Source organism: Lepisma saccharinum, chromosome 18 (genome assembly GCF_977018435.1).
Source record: "Lepisma saccharinum chromosome 18, izLepSacc3.1, whole genome shotgun sequence".
NCBI classification, from domain to species: Eukaryota; Metazoa; Arthropoda; class Insecta; order Zygentoma; family Lepismatidae; genus Lepisma; species Lepisma saccharinum.
In genome coordinates, this window is record NC_139246.1 from 28,198,542 (window position 1) to 28,217,257 (window position 18,716).

Below are 18,716 nucleotides of genomic sequence, written 5' to 3' on the forward strand. Positions count from 1 at the left end.
TTTTTCCTGAAAAAGTATACATCCTATTATCAATCCTATGCCAGATTTAATAGCTATGTAATTCCCAAGCCTATGTCAAATTCTTCAACTATTGGCCATTCCCAAACCTTTGTCAAATTCTTCAACTCTTTTCCATTCCCAAAATCAAACAATCAATCAATCTTTTTCATTCCAATGCTTTGTTAAACTCTTGAACTATTTGCCATTCCCAGGCCTTTGTCCAATTCTTCAACTGTTTTCTATCCATCCATCTAAGTTTTTGTCAAAATCTTCAACAATTTGACATTCCCAAGTCTTTGTAAATTTCATCAACTTTTTGTCATTTCCAAGCTTTGTCAAATTCTTCAACTGTTTGCCATTCCCAAGCCTTTGCTAAATTGTTAAACTGTTTGCCATTCCCAAGCCATTGTCAAATTGTTCAATAGTTTGGGATTCCCAAACCATTGTCAAATTCTTCAACTGTTTGCCATTCTGAAGGCTTTGTCAAATTCTTCAACGGTTTGCAATCCCCAAGACTTTGTCAAAATTCTTCAACAGTTTGCCATTCGCTAGCCTTTGCAAGTTTCTTTAAGTGTTTTCATTCTGGGGTTTGTTTTCTGGCTGAGTCGACTTGCACTCTGACCATCAAAGTTCCCTGGTTCGAGTCCCGGTTGGTAATGGGTATACTTTGTGATATCCCTTCATCAATTTCATCTATTCATTACTCATCATCATAGTCGCGATTAGACTAAATTGGAAGAAAAGCAACATCAAATAACATGAACACAAATAAATACCAAGCCTTTGATATTTTAACTCTATGTCACTTGCTACCCTTTGTAAGAGATGAACCTCCGTGGCAGAGTGGTTAACGCAGCGCACTACGACGCCAGTTGGTGCGGTTTTGAATTCCGGCCAGGAGATGGGTGTTCTTTGTGAACAACTTAATCATATTTCTTCGTGATTACCCATAAGTGGGTAAACAGTAAAGTAAAATAATCTAAATCAATTCATCAAACCTTCACAAGTGTCTTCAACTGTGTGGCATTCCCTAGCCTTGACCACTCGTTTTCCAGGGGTGAGCAAGCGTTTATTCTCACCGGATACGCTAGTGTGAGAGACAGAATGAAACGAAATCTGATGGAGTAGTTGTGTTCACCAAGAAACAAATAGTTTCTCATAGAACAATCTGCAAGACTGATTCGAATTGATTTTTATTAGGCATTGATTTTCTACCATATTTAGCTAATCTCGGCTATGAAGATGAGTGATGATATGCTTAAATTGATGAAGGGATATATACAAGAGCACTAATGCCCCGGTATGCTAACCACTCTATCACGGAGGTCAGTAGGAACCTGCAAGGAAGAATATTTAAAACAATATAATTCTGGAACACTTTATGAGCACACTTTTTGTTAAAAAAAACCTTGAGTACATACCTCAATAAAAATTTTTATCCACTTTATCAACTATTCTATGTACACCGAGTCAACAATGTGTTTTCATCACATGATTTACAAACAGTAACAAATACAACAAAGTCTTCGTTTAATTATATACAAACAGAAAAAAAATACAATATGGTATCTCTCATGGTACAAAATGAATGTGTAAACTGTGCAAAAGCAGTAACTGAATTCTCAAAGGCAATATCCATTCAACTAACAAAACTAATACAAAATTCAAAGAGCTAATTTTCTACGACCTATCTGTGTTGGGAGTAACCTCAGTTAAAGTACACACCGCTCTGTTTATTTTTCCATTAATGAAATGTCAATATTCAATAAACTGATGCAGCAATGCTGTTTGCATATCCTTTGGTGCAAAAAAAAAAACATACTGAGATTTCACTACCCGTACCTCACATTGAACTGTGTCATTAGAATTTAAAATTTCAATTTGTTCTGAACTGAAACATGGTTATTACAAAAGTTGAATAAAAAATTTAGTGTTTCTTTTTTGTAATTATAATTACATGACGGAACAATGACAATGAACTCTCTTTTTCCTACAGTTCCATGTGGTACAAATTTCTGTGCACTAAAAACATGAATTTTGTACATAAATTCTATCGACAACAAATCTTGCATTCAATCATGAATCATGATCATTCAAAATTTGAATAATTAAACAACACTGTTTATCTAAATGTATTTGGCAGCATTATTCAAATAATGCATTCCTTTTATTGTTGATTTCTTTAAATTTATCAATACTTCTTACATGGTAATCCATTGTTGAAAGGCATCGTTTTATTCTTGAGCACTCAATTGTTAATTTCTTGATAGAGTGGTAAATAACAGCTGGCCTTTCAGATTTCTATTCCTTGAACAGCCATTATAATATTTCCAATTCTGCAAGCAGCAACATACTTCTAAGAAAACTATTTAACAACGTAGTGGTATTTTTAAGAATCATCACACCATCCGTTTCCAGTAGGGAAACATAAACATTAACTACGTTTTATACGAATATAAAAACTATTAACATAATAGGTCTACCAAAAATTCAACAAACATGAAACTTATATTGGTGCAAAATCAATCTACTTCATGGTTGTTATTGCAAAATATGGTTTTCATTTTTTTTATTTAATTCATTATTCATTCGTCCTATGAAGAAGCACATTGCATATATATAGTATGTACGTACAAAGGATTGCTCTTTAAATACATGTTTTTCGGGTACGTATATTATCAACAATCATTCGCAAGTTGCTAGCACATAAGTTTCTTAACTGTAACGAAACTATAATATGCACTGACAATGAAATATGTGTGTAACTGCTCATATTAAATATAAACCTTGTTAATTAAACTCAAAGCAAGTAAGATGCAAATGAAAAAAATAATTTAAGTTACTCTGTACTAGTTTATAACCTCATTTCTTGCTGTTTTGTCTATTTGAATTAACCATATCAAGTACCTTATTTCACATATTTTGTACGTAGGCTACATACTATCGAATATTGATTAAAATAAAGTAACTATTATAATTAGTACTCTAGTTAGAGTAGATAAATTATATAAAAATCACATTTCGGAGAGCTTACTGTTAAAAAAATCATGAAAAATGTCTACCATTTGTAATGAATAGAAATTTTAGCTTGTTGTATTACTTTATAATATAGTTACATAAATTTCTAAAAATACATAATTCGTAATCGAAAGTTGTATACAACTGTGAATTCTTATTAATATTTTTAAAAGTGAAAAATATATGATGCAGTTCTTTAAGTCGTCTATCGGTTGTGGAATTATTTACAAAATAGAAAGAAAATAAGGCATTACTCATGTTATAGCTTAATCTTTGACAAGTATGCATTAACAATTCTCAGAATGATCATTAAGGTGTAGATCACCTACAAATTTTTACTGTTTCTTGAAATTTTTCTCTATCCGGATTATTGGATTTTTCTTGCTTTTCCAAAAGGTCAAAGTGATAATATGATTGATATTCATTATTAGACTCAACTGTCAATTCAACTTTAATTATTAATTTACAATCTGTTATGAACATTTTAACTCATAGTCTTCTACAGTCTATGACTGCATCCGAACTGACTTCATACTAGTCTCTATTATAATACTTGAACAACAGAGAAACATATGAAACCACGGTTTCAAATATTACAATTTTTCATTCTTTCCTTGACTTCCTCTTTTGTTACAAAGTGCATTGATTTGTATGGAAATTTATCGCGTGGATGTGACTCCAATTACAGCACTTAATTGATTTCAGTTATTTGTTGACTCACTTTTATGCACCTACCTTGGTCAGACATTATCAGCACCATATCTTATCCAGTCACCTTGTAACTGGAAAGTATCCATAATAACAAATTGTGTTTTTAAGAATTATGAACTGATATCCTTATTTTTATAACTTTTCTGTAAACAGATTTGGCCATTTTAAAGTCATTCAAGCTAGAGTTGGATGCATTCAGATTCTGATATCATTGACATTTGTTACTTTGTGTGTAAAAATGGTTGAAATTACGTTTTGATACCATTTCATTCACAAGAAGAATGTGAAGTTATATTGTCGATATCTTGAGAGTCACTTTTGACTTACATGTGCTAGAAGATGCACAATTACAATCTTGATCCGAACTGATTTTGCATAAGTCAACTCGCACCAGAGTAATGAAGAAACACCAAGAATTTGCACCGAGTTGAAAACTGTTAAAAATATATCACAGCCGACCACAGTGTCTTCTTTTATTTACAAGATGATGCATTTGTTTCTATCGAAGGCATCGTGAAGGTTTTCCATCGGTGAATACACTTCTTTATACTGCCCATTCTCCATCATGTCCACAGTCTTCATCAATTCCTTAAAAAGAGCCACGACCCTCCAATTATATTTGGCGCTGCACTCTATATACGAACAGTTCCACTCCTTCTTCACTAACTTCACGATCTCCCGCTTCTCCCTCGTGTCGCTTGCTTCGCGGGAAGATTCCACAAGGTCGAGTTTATTGCCGACAACTAATATTGGTACGTTTCTCATGTCCCGGCTCTCCATTATTTGGTCCTTCAACTTGCTTATGTACTGAAAAGTGTCCACATTGGAAAGATCGAACACCAAAATGTAGGCGGAAGCGTTTCGTAGACCGTAGAAACGAAATTCCGTCCATTCGTAGTATGAGTTGACCGGAAAGTAAGGTATTACTGGAATGTCCGATATCTTGAGCTCGTATAAATGGTCGTTGATTATGACAGAAGGGTAGTAGGTGTGTTTGCTATCCGTTGACACGTATTCTTCAGAGAAGTCGTTCCAAACGAATTGCTGTAAGGAAGAAACAAAAATTAGTAACAATATTTGTACATTCGTAACAAACTTTGCAAAAAGTGAACACATTTTCTTGAAAAGGATGTCGAGGGATGTACAAAAACATATATTTTGTAATGAATTGTTACACGGGTGTGTAACTTGTAACAACTGTTCCATGGGAAAAAATGTAGGTGGTAATGTGACTTCCAGCGGGAACAAGGCACATATACCACATAAGTTCAGGTCTTGGCTAACATGTCCCTGTTGACCTGTATGTGAAATTCTGGTTCACAATTCTCATGATCTGTAATATGGGAGGAACGTTGACGCATTCTTTCACATATCCCCACATGAAGATATAACATGGTGTAAGATCAGGGACACTTGATAGCCCTATAATTCTCCCTCCATGTCTAATACATGGTTGCGGTAGGCCCTACTACCGACGCCACCGCCACAGAGCGGTACAAAATTGCCACACAAAGTTGCAACATTGAGTGAGGTTGGAATGGAGAATCTCACATCAAAATCAGGAAGCTAATTGATAAAGAATCTGTCCTGTGTGTGTATGTGTGTTAGTCTGTGTGGTGTATATATATGAAAGTGTATGCATGTATGTATTAGAGATAGAAGTACATTAATGGTTAAAATTACAGGTTTTTGCTAATGTGTCTCTATCAACCTCCACAAACAACTTGGCAGGTAAGAACCTCATCCCCTCAGGTCATGCTGATTTTGTGAAAGCTCCAAGGAATCTCGTATCCAGCGAAGCAATTAACAGTGCAATCAGTGTTGTCACTCGTCCTTCTGATACACTTGTATGTACAGTCACATCAAAAAATATTCGTGATAAACAGTCAAACAATGTAGTGATATATACCGGTACTATTTACCAAAATCTTAGTGGCATTCAATCAAGAACAAAACACTTTTTCCTTAGTGTAATCAGTAATAACTATGACATAATCCTTTGTACAGAAACATGACTAAATCCCTCCATCTCCAATTCAGAAATAATTGTGGACCGTTATCTTGTATTTAGGTCAGACCGTAATTTGCTTGAAACGGGGAAAACTCTAGGTGGTGGCGTCCTCATAGCCGTAAAAGAAAAGTTTAATCCTGTATTAGTAAATGCTACATTAGTGGAAGAAAAGATCGATATTTTAATTATAAAATTTAAAACAGAACACGGTCTCGAGAGTTACGTTTGTGTAGTGTACATTCAGCCATCATCCCCTTTAGTGTCATACGAAAACCTGTTTTCCCACATAACTGCACATTGTCCTCTAGGGAGCCCACTACTCATTGCTGGCGATTTCAACATCCCTGAAGTAACTAATTCCAGTAACAACTTACTTTCATTAGGTTTGCATTGTCGTGAACTGAAATACTTTCTAGATTTTAACGACATAAAGAGCAAAAGTTCTATTCAGAGGCAACGGTCGAACATTCGACTTAGTTCTCACAAATATCGAAGAAGTAACCGTGTTCCACCAAGATGCTCTTGTGCCTGAAGACGTTCACCATCCCACTTTAGGAATAAACATACTGCATACCAAGACGAAACGTAAAATTCCAAACCCAAACAGTAAACGTTACAACTTTCATAAAGAAGACTTTCTTAGTATGCACAAATTTGAACCAGCGGACTGGAACTAACTAATGAATTATACAGACATTGATCTTGCGGTGAACAAACTTTCTGAAATTTTTGATGACATATTTAATGAATGTGTCCTGCGCTTCAATACAACTTCCAAAAATTCTTATCCATGTTGGTTCACGAGCGAAATTATCAAAGACCTGAGAACCAAATTCCATCATCATAAAAAATGGAAACGAAACGTAAGGAACACGGAATATCACAAAATAAAGTTCAAAGCCTTAAAAAATAAATTAAAATCTGATATTAGTAAAGAATACCAAAATTACCAGGACAATTGCTATGCAAACCTTACTCAAAATACGAATGAATTTTGGTCATTTATCAAAAATCAAAGAAAGACCTCACCGGTGCAACCAACGAAATATAATGATAAACCAATAGACAACGACAAAAATATCCAGGATCTATTCGCAAAATATTGCGAATCTGTCTATTCCACAGAACCGTCTTCTTACAAAACTCCTCAGGTGAACACAAACTTGAACACGCATCTTAGTATGTTAAATTTTTCGGAAATATCACTTGACGAAATCGAGCAAGCAATCAAGAAACTCAAACCGAAAAAGGCAGCCGGCCCCGATTCAATTCCCCCCTACGTAGTTAAGGGATGTTCGGAAGTGCTTAAGTTTCTACTCCACACTCTTTTCAACGTAGCCTTAAAAACAGCAAACTTTTCTACAAGATGGAAAACAACAGAAATCTGCCAGATTCCGAAAGCTGCTAATAAGGTAGATATATGTAATTTCGGGCCAATTGCGAAGTTATCGGCTACTGCAAAACTTCTAGAGCAAATAGTATACAAACATATATATTCTCACGTCAGATCTATCCTTTCTGCTCAGCGGCATGAATTTGTACAAATGAGCTCAACTGTCACCAACCTTATTGAACTAATGAATTACATTTAATCTAGTATAGATAACAAAGGACAAGTTGACGTTCTATATACCGACTCTTCAAAAACCTTTGATACGGTTCACCACGACACCCTAATGCTGAAACTAGCCAACATAAGCCTTTCACCTCCACTCGTACCTACAGAATCGCCGACAATATGTCATGTACCAAGGCCACAGGTCCTCTTATTACACAGCTAGCTCTGGAGTCCCACAAGGATCGAACCTTGGCCCCTTATTATATTTAATTTTCATTAACGACTTACCAGATGTGCTAACAAACTCTGAAAAACTTATTTTTGCCGACGATGTAAAAATATTTAAAATATTAAAAAAAAAATAGAAAACAACGGTAACTGTTACCAATTGCAAGAAGAACTTGATAAATTACTTAATTGGTGCCAGAATAATAAAGTTAGTCTTAACCTCAAGAAATGTAAAGTTTAATTTACGCGTAACAGGTGTCCCATACAATACTCATATAACATCTCTGGTGTGGAAATTCTAAGAGTGAATACCTTTACCGATCTTGGAGTCATTTTCGACCAATCACTAAGCTTTCAATCACACATTGCACGTATCCTCAGCGAAGCCCATAGAAATTTAGGATTCATAATATGAATGGGCAGTTAATTTAGAAAGAGGGAAACTTTCTTGTTGCTGTACTATGCGTTTGTGAGATCGAAACTAGAATATGCCTCGGTTGTTTGGGACCCTCTAGTCAAGAAAGAAATAGACAAAATAGAGAAACTTCAAAATAAATTTTTTTGAGGTACCTGTTATTTAAACTAGGTGGTGAATATCCGAAGTTCACCTCGGGTAACACGTTTCGTGAAATGTTGAGTGTTCCGTCGTTCGAAAAAAGAAGACAAATGCATCAACTGACTTTCTTATCCAAACTTGTCAACGGAAAAATAGATTCTCCAGCTTTAGTCTCACAATGAAACTTTTATGTTCCAAACGCTATTCTAAGACCCAGAAATAATCTCTTTAAAATCTCGCATGGAAGAACCAACATGGCAGAAGTGGAACCCCTGAGGAGAATGTGCAAGTTGTTCAATTCAGTGTCTAGTAATAACCCTAGTATCGATCTTTTCAGATTTAAAAGTCATTGTATTTTCTGAACACTGTAGCCTATATAAATAGGACACAATAAAGATTGTTATGTTCATAAGCTCACCCTAAATTAGACATTATCTATATTTTTGTTTAACCTTATTAAATATAAAATACCTTATCAATTTCACTTTCGTATGTTTATCATTGTGTCTTATATGTGCAATATATTACATTTACATGTATATTAGCTGATTACCTCTGTATAACTTATATACATATATTACATAAACTCTATTAATTCAAGCAATATATCAAATCAGTCATGTTTATAAGTATGTTGTAGATTTAAATGTCATATTTCTCACTTGATTTAAAATTCTGTTGGTATTACTTTCTTGTTTACATAATACTCTGTGAACTCTGTGAAAACTGTAATTGGACATGTGCCTATGTGTTCGAAATAAATAAATAAATCATGCATTCGATTCTTGTATTTTTTTAAAGTATTTGAATGTGAATAGCAAGTTGAATTATAAGATATTTTCACTGTTTCAAATAGGTATAATTCAATATTCATAATCATGAAAATTTAAAATGTACATCCGGATTATTTTATTACAGATGCAAGTAAATTTCTTCATGGTACAAATACTTCATAATGCACTTTATTCTGAGTAAATTAATCAAGAACTGCAAATTCGTAGCTTAGTACCATACCTTCTTTACTGTTGTAACCTCTTAGTCAGAAACATCTTCACAAAATTTAAATATTTGTCTAAAAGGGCGCATGAGTATGTATACCTGGCCGTTTCATGTTTGGATTAGATAATCGACTTCATGAACAATAACCATTTCGAACTCCTGAAAGGATACCAAATGGCGTATTTGGAGCTAGGACCCACATCGCCGCAAACGTTAACTGCCACAATTGCAAGATGAAAACCCGTACTTCTGCACCTATTTAGCCCTTGGAAAGGTTGACTCAAGCTGGAAAAGCTGAGGGATGGATGAGTGAAGCCAAAATACTTTGTTACAGCATATCTATCACTTTCTCGAATAAAATAAGACGCTTTCTGGGTATGACAACAGATGCACAATAAACACTTTGCAATTGATGATTTCGCATGAGTGCACGCAGCCATAACACTGCTAATGGCCTCACTGCTACAGTAACGACAAGTAACTTTGACTGGTTTCTGTCAAGGATATTCTCAATAGCCATTTTTTAGGCAAGGGAAATTGGGGTTTCGCGAGAACAGATCATCTGCGTCGAACATTACTGTCGGTGTCAGATACACCATTCGCTTCATTCAAGTGATGAAATTTGACGTGACTATTTGGTCGATCCTTAATCACGTATGCAACAAGATACTTCACCTGAAGGAGATATTGGAGAAGGCGCCGGTTCTCGGGACTGATCGTGACGGTAAAAAAGGTTACAACTACAACAACTCTCTCTTCATAAGTCAGCAACAGAGTATTAGACTGAACAGTTTCTTTTTACCGAACTTAACTGGAACAAATCAGGTTATTATTCAAATCCCGAGATACTACAAAACTGGTAGCCAACCTGCATCAACAAGAGAATATAGAGGAAGACGTGTTTGCCAGAGTGCGAGAGTTTCCGCCACAGAGAGGAACGGTTCCACTGCAGGGTGGACGTGAGGCCCAAGACAGAGCCTGTTCAGAGGAAGGACATCTCAGGCCAACCCAGCGTGATCCAGCACCTAGGCTTGAGCCAGAGACCAAAGTTGAGGAGATCGGCTCAGAGAAGTAGTCCTTCCCCTTCAGTGTGCATCTTCTCCAAGTTGCATCACATGTGGGGTACTTCAGTAATCATTTGTAAATATGGCAATCTGCAATTTGCTCTACATCAGACTCGCAGCCCAATTTGTCCACGGGACCTACCCCCTACGACGGAGGGTGAAGTCGTTTACTGCAAAGGCAAACGCACCAGGGACGAACAATCTTAAGGAGTAAAGTGGTGGGGGCGCCGTGTATCTGTGTAGCTTCATCTTCATAAGGATCGTTATCATCTTCCAACTCTTGTTGATCATCAACAATTGGATCAAGAAACAGAAGTCTTTTTCTCCTTTCCAGCAAAAATCGTTATCGGAAATTCCTCTCCTCCTGAAAAACGCCACGATGTTCTAACGTTTGGAAAATTGCATGTACATTTCCTCTACAGAATTCAAGGTAACCTTTGGGATATTTGCTTTCATGGTTGTATAGATAGTCCTAATAGTTTCGTTGCACCAGACGCCTGCCGGATTTTTTCCAGGGGGAGTAAAGATAAAGATAAATTTCCCGTCCATATAGCACCGTGCCATTAATGGGATGGGGGGATAGGTCCCCACACATTTACAATCTCGACCATTTTGGAGGTGATGTGATCACCGCCACGCTTCGGCCGTCTTTACCTCCCAGTTTGCTCCCAACATTGATTTGAGGCTGGGTGAACCCCAGAGCCGCTTCATGAGGGGGACAAGGCCGGAAATTCCTGGTGGCAGACAGACACTCTACCGACTAGACCAGCGCGACTCCCAGTTAGGAGTAAGCATGGATAGTTTTCCGAGAGAGCGCAAACGAGATATACTATTTTAGCCTCCTCAAAATCACTCGTTTCAATTTGAAGTTATCACGTTCCTTCTTATTTTCTATTACATATATCTAGATGTACTTTTCCAGAATTTGGAATATTAAGGGGGTTTCCCCAACCCAATGTCAAAGGCTTTGCACATTCGTAGATTGCACGATGCAAGATTTGGTCGAACATTGGTTTCAGGAAGAACAAATTATGCTGTAAGATCAGAAAGAGCGGCTGAGAACGAACAAATCCCGTCTTTTTACGTCTTTTGGAACAGGCCTTTTCAGTTTAACAACTTGTTTGTGTTTCCAATTCCTAGCTTCGGGAAGAAGAAGAGAAAGCCGAGAGTTAAAAAAAAAAGGCTCTCCCCCGGCATAGAAATATCGTTCCATTCATCCAGAAAATATCGCATCAGACGTAAATCTTATCAGAGGGGAGTAGGATGAGATGGGTGCACAGAGAAGACAGGATAGTGAGAGAAAGGGAGTGGGAAGTGGGAGGGGGAGTGAAAGAGAAATCGAGGACAGCACCACTGTGACGTCAGAGTCTGTTCCCTCTGCGTGGAAGTCTGATGAACACCATTCAATGCGTCTTCGTCGATGTCCGTGATTGTTCCGGCAGTGTTGCCAGGTCGTGGTGGAAAAGAGTGTTATATCTCACAGCAGTAAAAGTCATATTCGCCTCTTGGGGATAAGATTAACTAAATGCATAATATGGAAAATGAAGAACTAAATCTGTACTAACGCTAAAATGTACAGTGCACATTGATTGGGATAAATCTTTGAATTGCAGATCCAGTTTCGAATTCAAGCAAACATTGACAAACTTTTTAAAAATTTGCTTTTGGCAAAGAAAGAACTCTTGCACGCATAAACCGCGCCAAGTGTATTTTCAAAAGTTATGTGACGGTCAGGCTTATGTTATGGCTTTGCTGATTTACACAGTTGTCCTTTAAACTATTTGGCTCCTGGGAAAATTTAAGACCCAGTGATATAATTTATGGCAGTTGGTTAATCCATTGGTGATTTGCCGCTCTATTTTAGCTGTCCTACCCTTAATTTTAATTTTCAATTTAAGTCTCACTTTCATTTTAATTTTCATTTGAATCCTAATCTTAATGATGCCATTTCATTTAGCCTTATTTCCACCTTATTGGAGTCCAATAATATTATTTGTAACAATTAGGTAGGTAGAGTAGATATGTTTACATGATAACAGCCAATAATGAAGTTACTTCCACAATTACATTAATTCTATAAGTATACACTGTATGTTAACATGTATGTATCCTATCATATTATGTATGCATCCTTACATTCGTGTTCTTGTATATCCACAAAACTAATCTCCACGGAAACAAAATAAATAAACAAACACGGAATACTAGAATATGACCTATTCTGGAAACCAGAGTGGTTGATTGATTTGGTGTTTTAAGTCCACTTTATACACAGTAAGGCTAATCGGGACTGGACCTACAGTTTAAAGTGGTATCCGAACCACTATGTGCCTCCACCGGGTATCAAATCCGAGACTCCTTGATTACAAGGCAACGACGCTACCGCTGCGCCATCTGGGAGGCCCTGCAGACCAAAGTGGATCAAATACCCTACCGCAAAGTGTAAAACCAACGAATCTCAATTCACATACCCCAACTAATAAATAATTACCATATCACCGGACATGTGGATTCAATTGCTATCCTCACAACATATTTACAGCTGTTCTGTACCCCCAAGAATAAAATATAAAACAACATAAAATAACATACATACAATAACTACCACATTCCAAACTATCCATGTGCTAACAGAGACGACTTGTTCTGGATACCAAAATAAGTCTTGATATTAATACACATTTAACTATTATAACATAAAACATATCATAACCAAATTATGTGTGTAACATTGTTTTATTTCTTTTTGTTTCTTTTGTAATATGTATGTAATTGTATATTATAAATAAGGAATTTAAAGAAAGGAAATGCAGGGGAACCGAGAAATTCAGAGCACAAGGACCAAAGCGCATGCCTTCGAACGTATGCGGCTGAAGGCGCATAAAAAAGTGCCCGACCCTCCACACACACACACTATTCTCGAAATTTTACACTAACAAACTAACACTTATGCAATATCCCAAAAATTCCAAGACACGTTTCTTAATACCTGAAAATATTGACTAGACAGATATTTTTAAATATCAGAACTTGAGATGTCCGAAAACTTGAAAAAATAAATATTTCTCCCGCCATCTTGAAACGATTTGACCAGTTTTAATCAAATTCAATTGCATTCCAGTCATTCAAGATATCTGCCTCCAGTGCGAATTTCAGCTCCTACTTTTTCCTACCGGTATAATCTATTGTAGCTATAAGCACAGAAATAATATCACAATGTGGAATTCCTGGTCACTGTTGGGATACCGAATTGTAATATTCAATCCATTTGTTCACGAGTCATTGAAATATTCTAATTTTGAACACCCTATTGGGATTGGGTTGCTATGAGTGTTTCAACCATGAGGAGAGCTGTGGATAATGCGATCTAGGTTTTGAACCACGTGACATGCATATTTCCCGAAACGGGTTCCCATATGCTGCATACCAGATCAAAGGCTCTCCTCGTCTCTAAAGGACTCTATCGCTTTGATCACCACCGACAGAGAATCGATTAGTGTTAGAGAGTCTGTTGTGTGAACGTCTTCAATCTCCTGGGACTTTAGAAGCAGACCAGGACACGATGTAATTCACAGTTTCAGAATTAGCTCATAAAACCATCTGATCGCATTAGGTGTTACTAATCAGCATTATTGGGAACAAGGGAATATTGCATGGTGCAACAGTGCGTGACGTCAGAGAAGGATTCTGATTCATCAGTGAGCCGCCAATCACGTGCTGAGGAAGAAAACGATTTATCCTATCAGCAGCTACGAGAGAGAATATCCAAGAAGCAGCTGCCCTACACTATACTCTATCCCGGGAGCGTATTTACAAACCCGATAGTGCTGCAGAACCAGAGGTATATAACGCTTTCTTATTGGCTGTGTGCACCGGAAGTGTTTATGTTCCGTGTCCAATGTTCCTTGCTTCTTTATTTACAGCAAAAGTATGGAAAAATAAGCCTTGTGATTATATAGTAATAAAGTTTGTAATCAGATTGTCGAAATTATATTAAGAAATATACGTTTATATAATAAAATATAATGTTTAAAATGCTATACGTTGGATATAAATAATTTTCTCAATAGTCATTGGTAGTTACAATGTTTGCACTGATGTCACTTTAAATAGAAAAATCATTCTGATTTCTGTCTTCTAAAACATTAATTCAAATAATCTTGCTAAAAAATGAACCTTAGTGTAAATGAGTTTCTTATCTAGTTGGGATGGATATCTGAAATCTGCACTGTTAATTTGAACCCTGCCATCTAGCGTTAACTTGTAGCAACGCTGCATCAACTTCCGGAATGGCAGCCAATCAGTAGGCAAATATCGCTGGAGGTTCTGCAGTACTATAGGGTTTGTAAATACGCACCCCGGGAATGTCTGGAGAAAGGTCGCGCATAAAAGTAGAGAAGGGAAGAAAGCGAGTGGGCGGTGCGAAGCAGTGCACGGTTACAAGCAGCTGCAGTCGCTTCCTCCTCCAAGAAACCCTGTTCCCTCGCACGTGTCCATTGGTCAAGCCTTCTCGAGTCACCATTTACGCAGAGAGTTACTTTCTTTCGCTTTCTCCAGATATACCAGGAACAAAGTATAGGTCTCGGGAATCTGTGCAGTAACGACACACATAATGGTAGATAAGGGGAGAAAGCGAGTGGAGCAAAGCAATGAGCGCTGCTACAAGCGGCTGTTTCCTGCAGCCGTGTTTTCCCATCCATGCACTCCATGTGTTCATTGGTAGAGCCGTCTCGAGTCACTGCTTGCACAGGGACTTGTTCTAGTTAGTTTGCTCCATAGTTCCCCGGGACAGAGTATAGGTTAAGCATGGCGTACCATCGTCGCCTTGTAACCAAGGGGTCCCGGGTTCGATACCCGATTGAGGCACATGGCACAATGGTTGGGATTCCATTTTAAACTGTAGGTTCAGTCCCGATTAGACTTTCTATGCATAAAGTGCACTTAAAAAACAATTTAAATTACGAATTATTTAGTTTCCACTTTAGTATTACCTCTGTCCAGCAACCTTCTTTTGCTAATCAGAAAAAAACAGTTCAAATTTCTGTGTAAACTTTGATATAATTTTTCCTTACAAATATGCAATAAATTCTACTGTAAGGTTGTCTGTTCTTCGATCAAGTATTCATTTCGCAAATATCTTTATCGGATATTCGATCTCGAAGGTACCTGGACATACTGTCTGCCAATATAAACTGCCAATGTTCATGAAAATAAGTGTTATGTTTTCTGAGATTCGTTGCATCTCTAATATGGTATATGCTCTTCGTTTGGGTTTGAACTCTGACGTGCCTATGTCTAGATAGATTACGACATGTTGGAGAACAGGAGAATTATAGAATCTAGTCTTATGCTCCGATAGCTTCATAGCCCTCTTATAAAAATCATCATTCATTTTATGTGTATATCTCGAACTCTCTCTTTTATTAAACGTATTTAATAAATGTTCCAAATAAATGCAGCAATCTATCCGTAAGACACAGAATTCTTCTCACGCAATTACAAATTCCCAATTGCAATAAAGCGTGTTTGTTATAATTGTAGCATGCGACGAAGCGTCGCTTCCTTGTTGTAGGGGACTCCACGAGATTCTTTCACCTGTGCATCCAGAGAAGACACATAGTTGGAAATAAGCTTGCCAGATTACGCTCTCTCTTTTTCGTTACAAATCTTATTGTTGAGAACTTAAGTGTTGTAAAGTGACTAAGTAACTGCAAAAAAAACTTCCGAGCTCTAATCCAGCCTGGGCATGTGCTTTCTTTTTGAGTCTCTCATCAATTTCATCATGTAATCACTCATCTTCATCTTCGCGCTTAGCCAAAAGTGGCAGAAATAAGCAAATTAAAGTAAACCAAATAAATCAGTCATTCAAGAACACTGGATAAAGTGCTGGAGTATTACATTGAATTGAAACTTATGGGTGCGGCAGCACCTATACTATTTGCACATTTAACGGGGTTCAGCTCCATACCATAAATAAGATAAAATGTCTGAGGACGACAATATTTTTAGCTGGGTTGTAAAGGGGAACTCAGCACACGTAAGGACAAGACACAGGACAACACACACACAGTCCTATGAAGATTTTACTGGCCGTAGGTACAGACAACAGAGCCTCGTTAGTCTGCAAAATGTAGTCCAGGGTGTACTAAATGGAAGGGAGGTTGACATTGGGGTGGCTTACCAGAAGGCCACCACTTAATTTAGTTAACTTGGTGTTTTACGTCCACTTTATGCACAGTAAGGCTAATCAGGACTGCACCTACAGTTTAAGATGGGATCCGAACCAGTATGTGACTCCACCGGGTATCGAACCCGGGGCCCCTGATTACAGGGCGACGACGCTACCACTGCGTCATCGGGAAGGCCCACCACCATCCCTTAAGCTCCCGAGTATTATAAGTGACCAATTAATGATTCGAATTGGGTCAGAGTGACATCCAGTTACAAAACGGAATACATGTAGGACTAATTATTGTGAGCCAAATTTCATTTGCTTGTTTTGATTGAAACGGTATCAAATAGATTGGTGAATGCCCATAAAACCTCATCCTCCGAGAAAATGTAGTTTCACTGAGGTCCTCCCTATCTATAAACCTTACGGCGAAGATGAAATTCGAGCCAGTACATCTTGTACGCCCCAACATGAAACCGTTAATCACTGTATCCGTGTCAGACATCAAATGGGCTCACTCGGTCGTTACTACATTTGACACTGATTAGCTACTAGAGAAGAGTGGCTTTGTTTGTCTGCCACTCCAGACGTCGCTATTGGCTATATTGATTCACCAATGAACCATCTCATCTGACCAAGTACGCCGTAAACACGTGGCGATTCTCAACACCTGCAGCTTAATTTGAGGAGCCAATCCCTTCCCTGCACCCGGACCTGCACGAGAGATCTTTGGTGGATGGTATAGATAATGCAAAATGTTATAGGTTTGATAGCAACACTCCTGCAAGCGTTATCGCTGTCATAAGTGAACTTTCAGCTCAATTCCGTCTTTCTGAAATACTGATGGTGACAACAATGAAGGAAGTATAACAATAAATTTATTCAAATCCAAATTGAATTATTGATTGAATTGTTGTTTTAGGTCACTTTATGCACAGTAAGGCTAATCGGGATTGAACCTACAGTTTAAAGTGGGATCCGAACCACTATGCAATGTGCCTCCACAAGGTATCGAACCCGGGACCCCTTGATTACAATGCAACAACGCTACCACTGCGCCATAGGGGAAGCCTTAAATTTTCATTAGTAAAGGACAAGGTTCAGCTTGTGGCTGTTCTCCCACCTAACCCAGTTTATACATTTAACTCGTGTACATAAACCAAATTAAAAAAATATTACAAAGAAAAGAACAATGATAATTAAGAAATGAAGACACACATAAAGAAAAAAGAGAAAAACACACACATACATACCTACTAAACATTTGTGAGCAGGAGATTCACGCAAGAATATTGAGATTAACGCACATAATTATGCTAGTTTTGTAAGATAATATAGAGCAATGGATAGGTGAATATTACAATAGATAAGGTTAGGTTAGGTTAGGACTTGTCAAGCATGGGCGAGGCTCGTATTCAGTTTAAGTTGTATTGTTAGCGTTATTCGTAGGACCTTTAACAGAGACATTGATCTTAATTTACCTTATCTCTTCTGCTGACCATATATCCAACACAGGCTCTTACCCAGGGGGGGGGGGAAGCAAGGGGCCCATGTTACCCCTCGAGCCATGAAATATTTTGATGCAAACCTACAAAAATAACATGGATAAATTTTAAGATTTTGCAAGAATTTAGATTTTCTTCTTGTATAAATAAATGGGTTGTCTCTGGAGAGAGGCAGACTCCAGAAGTCTATAGTCGACTATATTTAGTAATTTTAGTTTTATAACCATTTATGCGAAGCTACTAAATGTTCCAATTTGGTCGGGAGAGCTCACCATATTTACTCCCTGTTTTGACTTTTTTCGAACTGCCGTCTTGATGAGAAAATGTCCTCTTTTTGTGGTTAATTCACATTCAGACATGTTCTTCATTATAAGGATAATTCTATAGCGTTGGTGGTCACATTCAGGTCACGAATTCCCATGGAGGAAGGGGGGATCTTCCATATATATGTACTTGTATATTTCCATGGAAAGTTGAACGAGCAACGGAAGTCTAAAATAAATATCAAGTTAACTCGAGCACAATGACCCAATCAAGGCGGCGACAATAACAAAATTCTTCTGGCTAGACAGAATCCAGCTTGCAACTACTGGGTCGCTCTTCCTGATCGAAAGAGGAAAGCTGTGGCACGGTAGCTTGCAAGCTCATCAGAAACACGGCACGTGGCGAATAGATTAAGCACCCAGGACTTTTGGGAAACATTAGGAGTGTGCAGACGTTATCGTGGTCGCTCGGTCGACGCGCGTCACCTTTCGGTGCTGAGAGCCAACATGATGTCCGAGATGACTGCTTCGGTCGTGCCGTTGTCGTCACCAGAGTACGAGACGCCAGAGGGGTCGCTGCCCGATTAGGTGAGTGTGCTTTGCTCGTCCACCTTCCTTACCTCTTCACCGA

General features: G+C 37.7%; 1 protein-coding gene across 1 annotated transcript in view; it reads right to left on the reverse strand.

The window, feature by feature from the left end:
• Positions 1 to 2,209: 2,209 nt before the first annotated feature.
• LOC146001938 (ras-like protein family member 10B) overlaps positions 2,210 to 18,716 on the reverse strand; it is a 301,135-nt gene continuing 284,628 nt past the window's right edge. Inside the window, exon 3 of the mRNA XM_083139659.1 lies at positions 2,210 to 4,773. Within this exon, the coding sequence (XP_082995785.1) occupies positions 4,207 to 4,773 (567 nt within the window). The 3' untranslated portion in view covers positions 2,210 to 4,206. The remainder of the gene's footprint in view (positions 4,774 to 18,716) is intronic.